The 18,756-nt window shown below is 45.2% G+C and overlaps 1 protein-coding gene across 1 annotated transcript; it reads left to right on the top strand.

The window, feature by feature from the left end:
- Positions 1–1,712: 1,712 nt before the first annotated feature.
- Positions 1,713–18,639, top strand: TICRR (TOPBP1 interacting checkpoint and replication regulator). The gene is made up of 22 exons (XM_036389912.2): positions 1,713–2,360; positions 2,910–3,195; positions 3,764–4,005; positions 4,262–4,505; positions 4,709–4,844; positions 5,524–5,666; positions 6,359–6,571; positions 7,229–7,377; positions 8,107–8,201; positions 8,559–8,652; positions 8,820–8,899; positions 9,226–9,462; positions 9,890–9,986; positions 10,204–10,276; positions 10,970–11,110; positions 11,611–11,701; positions 12,199–12,260; positions 13,049–13,204; positions 13,933–14,090; positions 14,298–16,581; positions 17,777–17,881; positions 18,207–18,639. The coding sequence occupies exons 1-22, from the start codon at positions 1,713–1,715 to the stop codon at positions 18,323–18,325; spliced, it is 5,853 nt and encodes a 1,950-aa protein (XP_036245805.1). The 3' UTR covers positions 18,326–18,639.
- The last annotated feature ends 117 nt before the right edge of the window (positions 18,640–18,756 follow it).

Raw genomic sequence — 18,756 nt, 5'->3', positions numbered from 1 at the left:
AAACAGTGTCACCTGGGCTCAGCCAACACCTCTGCTGGCCTTCCCAAGAGCTGGATAGGCTTGCAGAGCCAATCCACTGAGGTGGGCAGGAAAGAAGAAGGGGTTTGAGAAGCTAGCAGCAGTTCCTGTGTTGGAAGCTGTCAGGCTTTCCTGGGAAACTGCCCTTTGCCCTGGGTTTGTTTCGGGTCCAGGGGGACTGTGATAAGGCAGGTTTTGGTCACACTCTGCTAAGTGTCCTCAGCAGACTGCTGGGACAGATGCCAGTGGCTGGACAACAGCAGTGACATGGTGTGGCTGGCTCCTCCTCAGGGCTCAAACAGCAGAGAGATGTCAAGAGATGCCAGCCCTGGCCAGGAGAAGGGAGCCCACATCCCCCAGGCTGCAGGCTGCCCTCTGCACTTTCCCAGGGACACCTGGTGTCCTTCTCTTGCTCTTGGTGGCAGGTTACTCCTGCCCAGCCGAGTGCATCTGCTCCTGGTTCCAGCTCATTAAACCCACTTGTGTTCACAATCACCACAGAGCCAAACGGGCCCTTTCGTGCCCCTTGTCTTTGTTGCTCTATAAATACCACTGGTTCTGGTGACACTGGTTTGGGCTGGGCTGTTCAGGCTCTGGAGGTGAGGGCGGAGCAGACACTGGTTTGGGGATGCTCTGTGGGGATTCCTCTGCTGTTACCCACTGTGACCACTGACACCACGGGGACAGACACGCTTCAAGCCCTGCAGGGAGGGGCTGCTCCTGGGCAAGGCAGCTGATGACAGCCCAGGGTCTTTGTCCTCCGCCAGCATCCTGTCCAGGTGCCCTGACCCTACACCTTTGCATAGAATCGTCAAGGTTGGAAGAGGCCTTTCCAATCAAGTCTAACCATCAAAAGAGCATTATCACTGTAACCCCTAAACCACGTCACCCAGTGCCACATCCAGATGCCTCCTGGACACCTCCAGGGATGGTGACTCCACCATTTCCCTGCCCAATCTATTTCAATGCCTAACCACCCGAAGAGTAATTTTTTTTTTTTAATATCTAATCTGAATTTGAATCTGAATTTTACCCAAACGAGCCCTGGGCTGTCCCAGGGAGGCTCGGGAAGGAGGATGCCGCGTCGGCAAGACCCTCCGGGCAGGCTCTGCCAGCGCTGTCCCCGTCCCTGCTGCCCGCGGGCGGTGGCGGGGATGGGGAGGTGCCGGTCCGCGGGCAGCCGCGGTCCTCTAGCGGCACCGGAGGAGCCTGCCGGGTGTGGGGCGGGCAGGGCCAGGTCGGAGTCGCTGCTCAGCCCCGGGCCCCGCTCGGGGACCCCGCTGTGCCCGGCGAGCACCGCCGCCCTGCCCTGCTGACGTCACATCTCACGCTGAGTGACGTCACATCGCACGCTGAGTGACGTCACCGCCACGCGCGCCCCGCCGGCTTTAAATTTTAAACCAGCGACGGCGCCCAATCGGTTCGGTCTGCGCGCTGGCCGCGCCCTTCCGTCACTGCCTCCCGCCAATGGGATGGCAGCGCTCTCCGCGCGGCTGGCCAATCAGCAGCGGGCAGCCCTCCGGCCGCCCCACCGCTCCGCCCTCCCGCTCCCCGTTCTCCGCCAATGGGAGAGGGAGGTGCGGGGAGTGGACGTGGCGGGCGCTCGGCGGCAGCCAATGGGGGCCCGTGCTAGGCGAGGGCGCGAGTGGCCGTACCGGCGGGCGATGGCGGCGGCGGCGTGAGGGGCCTGCGCCATGTCGTGCTCGCACAGCGCCGTGTTCCTGCTGGACACCGCCGGCCCCGCGCGCCGCCAGCGCCTCCAGCGCGGCGCCCTCCGCCTGCTCACCCTCCTGGGCTGCCGCTTCGGCCTCTCCCGCCTCCGCTGGGCCTTCCGCTTCTTCGACTCGCTCGGCGGCCGCGGCGGCGCCTCGCGGGGCGGTGGGTTCCGCCCGCCGGGGCCCCGCGCCTGGCAGCGGTTCGAGGAGGAGCTGGCGGAGCGGCTCGGGGCACGGGCTCCCGCCTCCCTGCCCGGCCCCGCGCCCCGCGCCGCCCTCACGCACAGCGGGATCAAGGAGACGCTGCTCGACTTCCAGTGGGACCGGCCGGAGATCGCGTCCCCCGCCAAGCCGCCCCGCAGGAGCCGCAGGACGGGGCTGGCCGCTCGAGAGCCCCCGGAGGCGCCGCCCGAGGGCTTCGTGAACGCCGTGTTCCTGTTCTCGCCCTGCCCGCACTCGCGGAGGGAGCTCCGGCAGTTCGTGTCGGGGAACGACGCCCCCTCCTCCCCTGGAGAGCCGCCCTCGGCGCAGGAGCTGGCGGAGAAACTCCTGCCCAAGAGTGTGCAGGAGTTGCTTGTGGAACAGAAAATCTCCCTGTTCTGGGTGGACACTGCCGACTGGGCTCAGGTAACGGGGTCAAACGGCGCAGCTTTCAGCCGTGGGCACTAGCGGGACATCTGCCACGCTGCTTTCTGGCATGAGTAATCTTTGGGTGGGAGGGAACCACGCCAAGGTTCGCTCCCTGCCACATAATCTTCAGCAAGGGACTGAAATCTGGAGTGGAATCGTCCACGTGGAGACTGAGATACATCTGTAGTGGAGTAGCTGTACAGTGTTTCTTGATGGGATGTCTTGTGCTTTGACTTAGAGGGGTGTTACAGCTATTCAGAATTGCAAATAAGCAGCCTGATAGTTCAGGTGTGTAGATACCAGATTTAAAAAAAAAATGGCTTGAAAATATTGCTAGCTTTTAATTCACTGGGAATAGTATTTACTTTGTTAGGTTCCAATGAAGGCTGATAAAGTCCATAAAAACACTCAGAAGGCACCGTGTGTAGATGCTGTGGATCATGTTTCAAATGCCAGGTTTTCTGAAAAAGTGCAATCTCTTTGTTTGCATGAAAGCTCTCTCACTGCCAACCTAAACCTGAGACCTCTCTGTTACTTTTATTTCAGCTGATTGAATGCCCGGATCATGACGGCTACTGGACAATGTGTGAAGTGATTCATCAGATGGGAGGCACCATTTTGCCAGCTGAAACCTTGGTGCACTGTTTGAGTCACCCCAGGACAGATGCTGCTTCTGGCTTCCTTGGAGACTCCAGGTTCCCAGAGCCACAGGCTGTGCCTTGGACCAGGCTTCTGCCCCTGGATGGGACTTTGAACTGTCTGTTCTCCAGGCCATCCCTCTATCGATCAGTGTTTCCCCAGCAAGAAGGAACATTGTTTCTTAGCATGCCTGGTAATAAAAAGAAAAATATAGATGTGCATGGTAGTAACTGATATCTCATGCAGGGTCCTTGATGAGCTTCCCTTGTGAATAATGTGTGTAGAAGTAATTTCACATATTTCAGAGCCTAGGTGTTTTTCTTTTAAAGTTCTGCTTGTGCTCTACTTCTGATATGAGGACTGTGAGCCCATGTTTCTGATTTAGCCTCTTCAGTTTGCCATGCTCCTAGATGTTTGGATGAAGAGCTCTTTGCTGGTCCCACCTTGTAGAGGTGTACTTCCTTTTCTCATACAATTATTTGATTTAGCTAAAATAAGAACACAGATTAAAAACCCCTTCCAAAGAAAACAGATCAGCTGTAAAGCAGCATGCAGGATGCATGGGGTCTTTCTTTAGTGGTGCTTCCATGCACACAGCTCCTTGGGAGCATGGGGAGGAGCATGTTTGTTTTGCAACAAACACACTTACTCTAGAGTATATTCCCTGTTTAATCTTGGAACTCACTTTTTTTACATTGAAGCTGTCTCTTCACCATGATGGAAAAGGATTGCTTTCAGACTTTTTCTTTATCCTTGCACAGGAGAGAAGAAGCAGGAAAGCTGTGCTGTGATCCTGGAACCTCTTGCCATGAGCCAAAGACGGCTGCAGTGTCCAGTCAGCATTGTTGTGAAAGGAAGCTTGGCAGGCTGGAGCTTGGCACAGGCTGGCCACTTCTTCACAGAGAGCTGGATCCTGCAGAGCTCACAGCCTGAGCAGGGAGAATATAGCAGGTCCTTGTTTCATCAGCTGTTGAAGAGTCTGGTGGCTGAAGGACTGCACGTGGTAAATCTTCCTCTTTGCCTTAAACTGATGCCTGCTCTGAAATGAACTGTGACAGAAGGGCTGGCAGTATCACTTTGTGAAGACAGTAATAGATACTGCACTGCAAATTACTCATTTGAAGCCAAACTCAGAACATTTTTTTTAAATCATGTAACTCTATAGCCTGCTTGTAAAGTATCTGTGCTCCTTAGGTCTCTGTATTTCAAGATAATGTAAACTCTTCTCTTTTTCCTTTTTTTTTCCATTTAAAATCCAGATTGCTGAAGTATCTCTGTCTAAGACTTGGTGCCCCTCCACTGCTGTTCTGTCACCTCTTTCTGGGGATACTGCAGTTCTGACTGTGCTTGGTCCTGAGAAGACTGCTGAAATTCAGGGATGCAGCCTTGAAGGAGCTGTAGTGGAAGACTCTTCCCAAGACTCTGCCACTCACCTGCCAGAGATTGTGAATAGTGTGTTGAGTAAAATTGACATGTCAGTGGAAGATTCTCTGGCCAGTCTGGGTAGGTGTCAGGAAATGCAAAACTCACCATCTTTTGATCATCTCAAGGTCTGCAGTAGAAAAAATATAAAGTTAATGATTTTCTCCTTGAGGAGTCTCAGTTTTGAGACTTGTTCATTGTGTCATCTGTAGCTAAGGCCTTGTGATGTGATGCAGAAAGAAATCAGCTTTTCTTATTTTTGGGTATATGTGTTTTGCTTACAGGAGAAGAAGCTCCAGTGGCAGAGTGGGTCCAACGAGAGCTGTCCCATACAGGGGGCTGGCATCCTTCAGTGCTGGAAGCGTGGTATCCTGCATCCAATGCTTGTGGAGCAAGCTCAGATCTGATGGAGTCATTCAGGTATTTTTCTGAATGTCTCTGAGCAATAATCAAGGATTTCTGCTTCCTGTTAAGGGAGTATGGCTGTAGCGTTGCTTAGAGTTTTAGAATTCTGCTGCTTTTATTTCTGTACTCAGTTTATTGGTGGCTTATCTCATGGTGGGGTATATAGACAAAAGAAACTGGGAACAGGATATTTGGGTATCAATATGCATGGATTAAAATCTTGGTAGTTTAAGGAGTTATAAAGGTCACTTAAAATGACCTTAAGCTACTTGGGAAATGACATATTTCAGCTTTTATGGGATGCTAAGATCCAGTGCAAGATAGTGAAGATGTGATTGTATTCTCAGAGTTGGTGTTTATTTGGAATGAATACGCTTGCTGAGTGAAACAAAAGAGCCTAATGCAGGGTAGTTTAGAAAGCACAAAGCTGCTCATTGAGTTTTGTGCTACAGGTCAGTGCCATATCCATTGTACATTCATGTAATGCTTGTTTCCAGCCTTTTCAGAGGGTTTGGGTTTTCTGCATTTCCTATGTGTGTTGGGAAACAGCTGCTGGAAGAGTTATTAGTGTGTGCTACTTGCACTATATTGCTGCAGACTGGAATCTAGAGAACCTTGTTCCTGTGCACAGGAAGGAAGGGATATGCCTCCTACTCCCACCTTCTTTTGATAATTGTATTGTTCTTTCATACAGGCTCCTGCAGGTTCCTTGTGCTAACAGGAAGGATGGTGCAGACCAATCTGATGTGGAGCTCTCAGAAAGTCTGTCTGAGCTGTACCAGAGAAAATTCAGTGAAACCTCTGCTGCAGCTGGACCAGGAAATAACAAAAAAAGGCGTATGTATAGTTTGGGGTTATATGTGTGTGTTGTCAATAAAAGATGATGCATGAACTCCAGAGATCTTAAGTACTACTCTTAAGTAGTACCATGCTTTAGATATTTTTTTTTATTTAGGGACAGTCTCATTTGCTTATTAGTATTAGGTTAGTCCTGTAGTAGAACCCAAATTATTGTTATTCAGGGCTGTGCAGTGAGTGACAAAGCTGTTAAAAGCAGCATACAGAGCTCTGCAGTTTAATTAGCTGTTGAAACAAGGATTGCTTCAACTACTAGTAAATACTGCAATTTTGTTCTAATTAGAGAAATAAAACATTTTTTTTGTAGAAAAGTTTAATCATTGCATTTCTCTACACTAACTACAGTTGACTTTACCTTAGCCTCATGTATCTGCAAGTCCTGCTGTCAGCTGTTTCTATTTCTGTGACATAAGATTGCTGCCTATATATAAACTTCTGATTAAACCTGTGTAAGTTCTTATGCAGGGCAATATGTGCCTGGGTTTTTATTTGGAGAAGTAGCTGCCTGCTATGCTGCCTATTTCACAAAGAAACACCAACCTTTTGGGCCATGTTTTCCTTGAGGATGTTACTAAGGTCACATAATCCAGAATTTAGTGCTGTTCTCTAGCTTGGATGGAGCTCCTGCCCCAGTGTGCCTGATGCTAGAACTCTCTCTTGTGGCATTGCAGGTGGGGTTCCCCGAACTCCAGTCAGGCAGAAGATGAAGACCATGCCCAGATCCCTGCAGATGCTCAATGTGGCAAGACTGAATGTAAAAGCTCAGAAGTTTCAACCTGATGCTGTGGCACCAGCAGTGAATGAGAAGGTTCCACAGAAGCATTCAGCAAAAAGATTGGATGAAAAGGTGGAAGGAAAGACAAAAGCACCTAAAATATCAATTGGTGTGTGTTAAGTCCTGTTATCTTTCTGTCTTGATACATCCCATATCAACTCTTGATATCCTGATATAGGAGTCATAGAGGATTTTTATGGAAGGGAGAACAAACAATAACAATGGAGTACTCAGTACCAAGGAGCAAATCAGTGTTTGAGTTTCTGTATCTTCAGCATGGCAAGAGTAGACATTTTTTCCCACCTTCTGCCGTTTAGTTTCTGATTCTTTACAAACTGATGTTACAGCTGCTTCTGGGATTAGTTTCTTGCCTTGTATCCATCTGAAAAAAGCAATAAGGATTTACTTTTAAATTTTTTTTAACCAAAAGAAATAGAGGGAAGCACTCATCAAGGTATAACTGAAAATGTAGTCCTATTTATTAATTAGTCAGAAATAAAGGGCATTTCTTGACTGCTTCAGTAGCCTGAAAGTTTGCTGATTTTAAGCAAACTTTGTTGATTATAGGACTAATTTATCTTACAATATGTCATGGGCCTGAACCTGGGACAGCCTCTGTTAGTGTACTATGGTCTGGATGCATTATTACTGGAGGAAATGTTTATTATTATCTCCTCTGTTCCCTGCTTCAGCTGGGGTGAGGATTTTATCAGGATTTTATGTGTGGTGAACATGCATTTAGCTAATGGAGACCATTTCCTTGCAGATTTCCAAACAGAGGAGGAGCTGCAGTCCCACTTGACTGCAAGCTATCAGAAGGCTGTTGCTGAGGGAATTCCCTCATCTGTGTGTGCCCACAATATGATCATGGCCATTAAAAGCTTCTTGAAAATACAAGATACCAAAGAGAAAGAGGTAGGTGACAGCACGTGGGCAGGGTTGTTACTGATCTGGAAGTTAGAATTTTTACTATTTTGGGCTAACTTTCCTTCATTTTCTTGGAGGTTTTATGTGGAGGTGCACCACGGTCACTGACTGCTTCTATCTGTGAGGACACAATAGTGAAAAACTGGATGCTTGTAAATTACGTAGCAAAATCCAGTTCAGTTATCAGTTTAGAACTTTGCTAAATTTTGCAAGATGTCTTTACTTCACATTGACCTTCTTACAAATTCTGATTTCAAAGACAGTATTTAAAAAATACATTCTTGCAAACTGTATTTTAAAGGTGGTGCATCTTTTGTTTTGGCATTACATGGTGAATCTAGGCCTGGCTTTGTCAGGGAAGAGAAACTGTTCATGGTATTTCTTACAATCTTTACCACTATTATAGGCTTACAGTAATCTTAAACCAAAACTGGTAAATCTGTGATTAATTTAATAAAAACACTGTGAGAGACAAATCCAAAGTGAAGAAGGCCTGGAGCTGTGAGCAAGAGACCTCTGTGATTTCAAGCTTTAAGTTGTTTTATTTTATAACTCTGCTACTGAAAGGAAAAGTAATTCCTTTCCTTGAAAGAAAAGGAAAAAAAAGCCTGTACTTTCAAAAGAATACATTAGGGGGGTAACTGGGGGACAAGGGAGGAACCTGCCCTGCAGATAGGAAACAGTTTTGAAGTTCTTGCTGTCATTATGTGTCTGCAGGTGGCCTGTGTGGGAAGAGTCAGAAACCATCTCCTGAAGACCAGCAAAATGCTCAGACAGCAGCATGGCTCACAGAAGGAGACCAAAGTCAGAGAGTATGAGACACTGTATTTACTTCAGCCTCTGAGATACTGTGGAGTTGGCTAGCAGTTTTTAATGGTGGCTTTTTTGTACAACTGGAAAGTATTTACCTGCGACAAATATTTCAAGGATAATCTCTGGTTGCAGTAAAACCATTTCATTAAATGCACATGTACCCGTGCTGTGTGATAAGCACTGCAGCCAATATCTGGAGTGAGGTATCTCCCTTGCCACCCAAATGAAATGCTAACTAAATATTGCTGTCAAAAGGAACCACTTCCCTTCCCATTGCTTTTTTGAGCACACCTTTTGCAGTAAATCTGCTGTTTCCAGTAGAAAAAGAGGTGGTGGATAATTACTTGTTTCCTTAGGTGCCGACTTCAGGTATTTTTGCGCCTTGAGTTGTGCCTCCAGTGCCCTTCGCTGCAAAGCAGTGCTGAGGAAATGGAGCAGCTGTTAGAAGAGGCAAGTAAAGTATAAACCAGGTTGTGTTTCTGCATGGCACTAGAAATGTGGACCTGGAACCTGCTTTTCCTTTGATTTTACACTAACACTTCATATTCCTTACTAAAATACCTGGTGCTGCAGCTGGCACACCTTAATCCATTTTGCTGCCTGACCTTCTCTTCCAGGTGACAGATATGCTGCGCATCTTATGTCTGACTGAAGACCCAGCCTATCTCACAAAGTTTCTGGAGGAAATATTAGAAGTGTAAGTTATTTGGCATGACTTATGTATTGCTGGGGACTGTGGTTTGGGTCAGATGTTGTCTGTGAGTAGAGAGCAATCAGCAGCTTTGATTTACTGCATCTTTGTAATTCTCAGAAATTTAGACGTGTTCTCTTTATTATGCTTATATTTTGGTTAAAGAAAAAGTAGCTGATAAGCAAGTAAACTAATTAAAAAACTCAGTTGATATTCAGTTTGTTGTTTTTAAATGGACATGTAAGGACAAGGATTTAGTTCACACCTTGGGTTTGAAATACCAGAGTTTTGAGGAAGGGTGTATTTCATGTGTATTCTCTCTGGTGCTCCAGGTATATGAATTCTATACCGAAGACCCTTGGAGATATTTATTATGGTCTGGGTACACAAATACCTCCAAAGCTGGCATCTGTTCTGCCTTCAGACTTCTTCAGTGACGACTCCATGACTCTGGATAGCAAATCTCCAGGCCTTCCTCCCTCTTTATCATCTGTCTTAACTCCCAGCACTGTTTGCACTGAGGGTGATCAGCTGGAGGAGCTGCGCACCAGATCTGCCAAAAAGAGAAGGTATTAACTCCAAAAAGGAGGCAGCTTTTTGTTGACTATAAAAAATACAGTCTTGATTCTGTATTTTTATCTTATGCAAAAGTAGATTTCAGGAGCATCTTCCATGAGAGGAAAAGCATGCTATGCTGTGCAGTAGCTGACCTATATTGTTAAAGTTAAAAGTGATTTACTGGAGATCTCTGTGTTGGGGTTCTGTGTTCATATCAGCAAATTGTGAGTGATGAATTCCAATACCAGTCTTAGGAATAGCTTTTTATATTGCAAATAATAATCCAGTGTTGTAGTAAGTGAGGTATCAATGTAGTTTGCAATTTGAATTTAAGTAAACACTTCCTATCTCTTGAGTCACACCTAAGTTTAATTGTCAGTAGGTTGATAACTGTGCTGTTGATCTTATTTTAACTTAATTTTTATGTGTTTTCTGAAGGAATAATGTGTTAGCCAGACATAGGAGCATGACAGAAGCACCACAGAATTTGCGTCAAATTGAGATTCCCAAGATAGCCAAGAACCCCATCAGAAAGGTAAAACTCTTCCAGAAGGATTTTCTGTGAGTTGTGATGCTTGACTGCAAAAACTCTTGCTCTGTATTCCCTTAGTAAGTGTGCCTTGTATCACCTGTACAGAGAACAAATTGTTCTGAAGGAAAAATTGAAATAACGTGCTCAGAGCTTGTAGTTAATACTCGTACTTAAACATAGCATTGCACTGCTGCTGAGGCTGATTTCTCATTTGTTTCAGGAGAACTCACATTCTTACCTTGCCACTGAGAAGTCCCAGCAGATGCCTTTGCTGCAGAAAGAGGCAGTGCAAGGTATATTGACTTTTGGCTTGTTCATGGAAAGGTGCATCTTCAGCACATGTTGTCCCTGTAAATTTTACTGAGCCATGATGAAATTATGCTGAGGCATGCTGGAAATCTGAAGGAAGTTTTGCTGAGTTGTGCATAAACTTTAAGGGGAAAAAATATGTGGTATTCTGTGTACTCATACACAGAAAACTTAAATTTTGTGTCCTCAAAAGAAAACCTTGACTCTTGAAATTATTTCCAACTTCTCTGTCCTGAAAATAAAATGGGGGCAAGAATAAACTATATCTAAAAATAGGATATATCCCCACAAATACTTCATAAAAATAAATCTCACGTTAGTTCTCCGAACCAAGATGTGCTTTGGTTGAGATTTTGTAGTGCACCTAATGTTCCACATGGGACACTGACTATCTGCTTTTTCTGCTATGACATCTGCTTGTAGCTTATTGCTGGAATAATGCAAATAATAACAAATTCAGAAGAGAAGGCTGGAATGGATTTAGAGGAGGACATGTTCCAGTAGCAGGAAAAACAACTTTTCAGGGCTTTTTAGCCTCTAAAATGTTGTCTTTCCATGCTGGTATATTGTTCTGTCCCTAGTCACCTAACAAAATTACCTTTGTATTTTTTTCCTTTCTTTTTTTTTCTTCTCTTTTCCTAGTAATCTGATCTTTTCTTGTTTTTCTTGTCTCACAGAAGTTACAAAGGTAAGGAGGAATCTCTTCAATGAAGAGATACTTTCACCATCAAAAAGATCTCTGAAAAAGATGCTTAGAAGCCAGTCAGTATCTGCTGTGGAAGGCCTAAAATACAAATGCACCAGTGAGGGCAACAAAGGTAGGATATGACTTGCACATGTAGGATTGTTGTGAAAGAGCTTTTGCTAAAATTCCTATTTTTGTGTTCTTAATTCTATGAAACAATTATGATCTGGTTTTATTGAATGATAAAAGGAGGTCATTGCTGTGTTGTTTGGAGGGTGAATCATGGTGATGTTAAAACTGAAACCTATTTTTACTGAACTCTTTACATCTCATAAAGAAAATTAAAAATGCTTGGTTAAAAAGGATCTGTGAAATAAAGACAAATAATGAAAGTTATCTCAGTAGGTTAACTATGTCTGACATGGTACAATATTGAGGGAGTGGGAGGGAGGTGTAGACACTGGACTGAAATAATGATAGCTTGTCAGTGCTGGGAGACAGCACAATGGTTCTGTATTGACTTAAGAATAACTATTGTCATTCTTAAGCGGAAGCCTGTACAAAACTGTATTTATTTATTTGTTCCAAGTGCATTATAATGGTGTGATTTTACAGCTCTTGCATAATTTTTAGATCATCGCAAGTTATTGACCAAGAGAGTTGCAGAAACACCACTGCACAAGCAGGTGTCCAGGAGACTCCTGCACAAACAGATCAAAGGCCGGTGAGTTCTTTCTGAATTTCTTCAGTAACTGATTAATGGCTATGAGCAGAATTGCCAGGTATCACTGCAGTCAAAGATGATCTTCACTTGAGGCAGTAAGAGAAACAGTGGAGGCTAAATGCCATTGCTTAAGTGGGGGGAAATACTGCTTGCTTCATCATGTAAGTCAGGCTGCTTTCATTCCTGCAGCTAATGTCTGTTTAGGTTCAGCTGCTGACTCAAGGGCTTATGAAGAAAAGGCTCCTGCTGTATTTTGTGGGCTCCAGGCTGAATTGTAGCATTTTCTTTCATGTAGAGCTGTTACCTGTACATCTAGGGAGCTACCCATACTTAATTACATGCCAGTAGGAGGCAAAGTGCTTACTGGTCACTCACTTAGAGTAGCCCACAAAGCAATATATTGGTGTAGAATAAAGCACTACTCAGTCTCTGTGGCAAGTTCTGTTCCTGTACATGTGCTCAGTATGCTAAGCCCAAAATGTCTGTTGTTTCTCAAGGTCTTCTGATCCAGGTTGTGACACTGGTGTTGTAGAAGAATCTCCAGAGAAGGCCATATATGGTAAGCACTGATTTTTCATTAAAGGTGCCTTTGTTGTAGCTCATAAGATGAGTGTGCTTTGATTTGGCTAATTCATTAGAAGTCAGTCCAAAAGTGTTGTACTGTTCTGTTCTGACAGAACCACTTGCTGCTCACTGCTTTAACAGCTCTGTACAGTTTAAGTAAAGAAAGAGAGGTAGATAGTAAGTCTTTTAAATTAAAAAAATGTGAAGGACTTGAGGGGTGAATAAGATTCTGAGCTGCTATAATTACTGTCAAACCAGCACGTGCTTGTTTTTAATGTAACTTCACCATGTTGTGCTGTGACCCTGCTCTGATTTCTGCTGTAACAGACAGCCACCTGGCTCTGGGGAGTGTCTTTTATGTTGGCTACTGCTGTTCTTTTTCCCCAGAAGGGAAGAAAAAAGCAGCATGTCTGGGCAAGCAGGGATATGAAATTGCTAGCAAGAAGAGACAAGAGCATTAACCCATCTTATAACTTGGATGTAACTTGCATTGAACATGTTTTTTCTAGCATTCCTTTCCATATAATTGCTGAAGAGAAATGAGAGTAATCATGAGTCAGAGGAGGGATATCATACTTTAGGAGATTTGTATGTGTAAATATTCCAAAATCCTCAAGAAATCTGAACCTTTGCTTCACCTGCTTGCCTTCCTGGGTGAGACAGATTATCTATAGAGAAGTTTCTTCTGAGGGTCTGTTCCTTGCAGTTGTGAACTGTTGCTGATGATGTGCCCATTGCTGAGGGGGAAAGAAGGCTCAGTCTCCAATGTCCTTGCCTTTTCAGAAGCAGGTTTGAGAAGAAGCCCACGCATCAAGCAGCTGGCTTTGAATAGGACCTGCTCTGGTGCTTTCTATTCCACTACACAGCCCAGCTCAAAAAATTCACAGCACCTCCACCAGGGACAAGAAAAGGAGAGCTGTAAACTGCAGGATATAGAAGGTACTGAGTGGGATTTGAGCAGACTGATACTGCTGATCTGAAAAGCTGACATGGCTAGCTCTGAGTTTGATTTGATTTGGCTCTACAAGAGACTGTAAGAAGCTAAGAGCTGTCATGTAATATCTTCCCTAGACAGAAATTCATCCTCAGTAATTATTTTTTAATTGGTAATCTGAATTTTGAGGATGGTAAGGCAGCTATTTCTATGATGAATTCACTGCCAACTTAACAAACCAGTCAGGCCCATCTAACAGAATACCACTGATTGTCAGTCTGCATTCCTTAAAAGCAGTGAAATCCTTGTAAAATATGGGACAGAAATCCTATAGCTTACTCTGTAGCAGCATAAAGCAATGACTGATGGGATCTTCTTTGGAGGCTTTCTCAGTAGGATTATCACCTAAAAATGGTGACACATAGTTCTTTATATTCTACTTATTAGAATCCTTAGTCATGAACCAGAACTATCTAAAGCTACAAGCTATAAATAGAATAAGAGGCTGAAGTATTTTATACCTTTTTTTACCATTGGAGCACTCTTTCTAAAGATGGGTATTAATTTCATAATGGGAAATAACAATCATTCTGGTGAAGCTTTAACTCTTGGTTAGAAAAGAACATGCCAGGGATATGAGCTTTTTACACTACTTTTCCACACATCTGACGTGACTCAAACAATTGTGGCACGTTATTTTGTGTTAGTTAAATTGTACTGTTCCATTTTATAGGCCTTAACCAGCATTCAGAGAGCCCCCCCATCCAGAGTCCCAAGAGGTTTTTCTTTGGTGCAGTCATTGACATGGGTAGTCCTGCAGGGAAGCATTCACCTGGAAGGAAGAGAACAAGAAAAGATTCCTTACACTTAGAGGAGCTCACCTCATGTCAGGTAGAAACAGTTACCTACCTCCCTTTCTCTTTCTTCCCATCCTTGTTTTCTTCTCCATTCATCAGCATCTTAGATTTAGTGTTTGTTAAGTCTCATCCAATGGGTTTTTTATGTTTCAAATCTTGGGAAGTAAATATGAAGATGGATAGATAATACTCCTGGAGTAGAACAAGCATGATTCTTTAATATATTATTTTTCCCCTGCAGACTCCTAGAAAAACACCTCATAAATTTGCCCAGAAGCCACTGAATTCTGCCAGTAAGCTCCCAAGGAGATCGCCTCGCATTGTCCACAGGACGCCTCAGAAGCTGGAAAAGACACCTGGCAGAAGTCCAGCAGCTAAACAGAACGTAGCTAAATGTTTGGGGAAGTGCTTTTCTCATCCTGCACAAGGGGTCAAGTCTCCATCTGTGCTAACTGACAGCAAGAGGGTTCACTCAGTGCAAGTAACTGCTGAGGACTGCTGTGTAGCTCTAACACTTTCCCCTCCTTGCGAAGAGCCTGGCTGGCAAACACCAAAACGTGAACGGTTCACAGCCTCTGTATTACCTCCAACAGATCCAAATCCTGCTTCTTCTTCTTCCCCCTCTGCCACCCAAGAAAGGTGTTTAACAGAACTTCAGACTCCAAGACGTTCCTTGAGATACCTCTCAAAATTAGCATCTCCAGTTAGTGCTCGGAGGCAAATCCTCACAAAGGAAATTCAGGAGCAGTCAGATCAGTTATCTCGAGCACCCAAAAGGACACCCAGGAAACTTGAAGATCCAGGTTCAAAGTTATGTACCAGCTCACTGAGTACAGAAATACCTCAACTTGCTGTGAGGCCAGAGCCTCTCTGCAGTTCCCCAGTCCATGAGAGTTCCACAAACACTGTGACAAGCTGCTCTGCTTCCCACATGCAGCCTGGGGAATCTGACTGGGAATCTGCTGCATCTAAACCATCTTCTCAAAAGACTCCAGGTATTACTGGCACCCCACTGAGGTCCCTGCTTCACACACCCAAGCAGGCCAAACGTGAACCAGGTTCTAGAGGAGAGAGCCTCACATGTGCAACAGTTAGAGAAAATGAGGACAGTCGTCATGATAGTGGTGGTAACTGTTCTGTGGAAAGCCTTCAGCTTCATCAGTCCCAAGCTGCTGAAAATACTTCTGTATTGGAGAAAAATAAACAGATGGATAGAGTGTCTCAAAAGTCTCCTTCAAGGGGGGACTTGGAAAACTTGGAAAACCATTTGTCTCCAAAGCCTTTTGCTGGAGGGCAGGAACATGCACAGAATGCTGAGAGAGACTGTGAGCCATCAGTTAAGGGGGAGAACTGCCGTGCAAACACCTGTGAGTCCTTCCTAAGCCATTTGCCAACAGTTAGTGATGACTTGGAAGCAAGAACTGTGCTGAGGGAAGAATGCATGGGAGTGAAGGCTCCAAGTCTCAAGAGACGCTCCAGATTTGCCCTGACCCCTTCCCCTCCTGTGCAGAAGTCTCCTCCTGCCTACTCCTTACGCTGCACTGCAGACAGGAGGCAGCGGGAGGCTGCAGCACGCATGGGGGAGCCTCAGCTTGCAGGCAGGTTCTCCACTCCTGAAAGTCGTGGCAAACTTCCTTCTGCCAGCCCACCGACCTACGAGGTGGAAATTGAAATGCAAGCTTCAGGCCTGCCCAAGCTTCGCATTAAGAGAATTGGCTCTTGCTCATCCTTGGAAGTTCAACCTGAAGCAAGTGCCAGCAAAGCCAAGGGAGGAGAAAGCCCCTTCAGTGATTTTGCTATGACCTGGTGCAGCAAGCACCCAGGAAAACTAGCAGCTGCCTGTGTCTCCCCATCCTGCTGCCGTTCTTTCCATAGTACGCCTGGGAAGGGTGCAGGACAAACCTACATATGCCAGTCATACACCCCAACAAGCTGTGCCTCTACTGTCACCTCCCCATTCCCACTGGAAGCAGTTCTCCAGACACCTTCTCCAAAGCAGAAGGGGAAGACTACTCCTGATGCCATCAATGACTGGCCCCGGAGGAAGAGAGCAGCAGGCAGCACTGCTGGTGTGAGCTGTGGTCAGAGCGAGAGGAGTGCTGATGATTGGGCACGGGCCTCAGCAGGCAGAGAGAGAACAATGAGGACCTCAGAACACTGCAGCAGCAAAGTGACAAATCCTCTTGGGGAATTTGAACTGGAAGGGATTTTCAGGCTCCAGGATCAGGCATCTCCTAGTGACTCTGAACTGAAGGCTGATGAGGACTCTGCCACGGGAACTTTTGGCTTGAAATCTCGGAAGCGGGTCTTTACTTGCCTGTCACCAGAAAAGGAGGAGAACCACAGTGCCAAGAGATCATGTCCTGATAGGAGCAGCTTGGATCTCACTGGCTTTTCCACAGATGAGGGCAACAGAAGTAAATCAAGGACAGACTCTGTACTTCCTGAGAAAGCAGGAGCATGTGCCCTCAAAACACTGGAGCAGCACAGTTGTCTAGGGGATGATGATGTCTTCCTTTTGTCAGGTAATTAAATGGCACGAAAGACACTCCACTGAAATTCAGATGTGGTTAAAAATAGAGGTTAGACTAAAACAAGAGCACAGTTGTTTCCCATGTAATTATCTGAGGGAGAGTGAGGTGAAAGGGGAATGACTTGTAGATGACATGGAAGATAATTATGTGGAGAGGCAGACTGGATATGAGGAGTATTAACGATGGAAGAGAGATCAGAGAAATATGAAAGAGCAGAAAGCTGGAGGAACTGAAAGGCAAGTTTGAGAACTTGAGGAGAGGATCCCAGTTGCATCCAGCTGGTGATTTGTTCAGGTTTGTGTTGATGCCACTGCCTGTTTCTGCCCAGCATTTGGCTCTGAAGCCAATGAGCCAACAATCTTAAGTATAAAGCTTGGCTGTTTCAGTGCTTCAGACTGGAGTCTTGGTGGGGTTAGTCCTGTGGATGTTGTTGTTTATTGCTGCTCCAGGTGTCTGTGCCCGTGGAGATGGGCCACTTGAAAGTGCTACCAGAAATTATTCCCTTGCTAGCAATAATGTATCAGGAGGTGTATAGGTTTAAGCTGCCTCTCTGCTTTTGCTGTAGGTACAGATGATACTAACCTTGGTGAAACAGGCTGTTCAGCTCTGTAAACAAGGCCTTGTGAATTTCAAATACTTAATCCAGTGTTGTTGTAGAAGTTAGAGGGGGCTGTGGCAGGTGTTGTTCCGTAGTCATTGCGCTAAGCTTTGGTGTGTGTTTTCTCTTGCAAGGAAAGATCTGTGTACAGAGGCAGTGTCTTACTCAACATTATCACAGAAAAAAAGGTCAAACCTTGAAGCAACATTAATCCATATTCAGGACATGAAATAATAGACTTAAGATTGTCCTGTGAGAGGTTTTCTGTGCCTACAGACTTGTGTTTGTATTTCTATATCATTGTGGCTGTAATAGTTTTCTTCCAGGAAATGTGAATTACCTGTGTTTAATACAAGTGAAGTGATTTTCTGCTAAACCAGCTAAGAAAATTAAATGTGCTGATTCCAGACTGCCATTTACCTTTCTCAAATGCTAAAACACCACTGTGACAGCCTAGAGTTTATTTCAGATAAACTCAAAGTATCACTTATACTGATACCATTTTTGAGGTAGCATAAAGGCTGTGGTGAGACTTAACATTTGAGTTGTTGAGTATTTTTACTGCAGCATCTCACTGTGGTTCTCCAGGCTCCACCCCACCCTTGAAGAGTGGACTTTGTGCCAGCAGCCTTCGAGCCCTGACCCAGTCTCCACTGCTGTCCCCACCGCCAGCTCAGAGGAAGCGTGTTCAAGGTAAGCAGAGGAGAGCAAAGGCTGGGCTCAGGCACACTGCCTGTGCTCTCTGCTTCCAGCTAAGAACAAAATCATGCTGTGCTGGGGCTTGGGCTTTCGGCAGAAAACCTCTATCTGCCACTGCTGTGTGTTCAGTGTCTCAATCTGACATGCTTACAAGAAACTCGGCATGAACTGGAAAGTTTGGAAGGAGAGAAAAGTTGCTGAAGAATGATGAGAGAGTAGCTACATGGGAAGTGCAACTTCCACTTGGTATTTGGCCTCTTGGAATCACCAGTGAATTCTGGTAAACTGTGTCTTTCATGTATTCTTTCTGTTTTTTTAGAAGAGGAATCTGATGCTGTCCAAATTACTGCCAACCAGGAGCTGTCTCCATTCCACATCATGATTTCCAGGAGGCGTCGCCTCAGCAGGACATACTCACGGAAAAAGCTGCTCAGCTGAAGTTTGGAGCCAGGCCAGCATGGGAAACTTTGTATTATCCCAGCTGTACAACACACCTTTTAACAAAGACTGGTATTTGCTGCTAGACTGGAGCTGCCTTGTGTTGGTAGGACACTGGATGCAAGCACATGGCAATAGAAATAAGGACCACTCTAAAAATTTATGGTTTCTTCCATCCATTCAAAGCCTAGCTTGGTCTTTCTGCTAGTGGAACCTTAAGAGTGAGTTCTGCAGTGAAGGGCCAATTCTTCCAGGTTAAGAGGGAGAATTGTCACTTTTCTCCAGCTCTTGTAAAATAAACTGATGAATTTTCATTGTGTCCTTTAATCCAAAATCTGTGTTTGGCTTGAGGGATGTGGGCTGCAGGAAGGAGGATGCTGGAGGCGAATGGGTACAGAACAAGCTGTGTGCTCCTGCTGTGTCTTGTCCTG

This window comes from Molothrus ater, chromosome 13 (assembly GCF_012460135.2).
Source record: "Molothrus ater isolate BHLD 08-10-18 breed brown headed cowbird chromosome 13, BPBGC_Mater_1.1, whole genome shotgun sequence".
In the NCBI taxonomy this organism is placed as follows: domain Eukaryota; kingdom Metazoa; phylum Chordata; class Aves; order Passeriformes; family Icteridae; genus Molothrus; species Molothrus ater.
The sequence above is the reverse complement of the archived record's forward strand: the minus strand, read 5'-3'. Positions and strand labels throughout refer to the sequence as shown.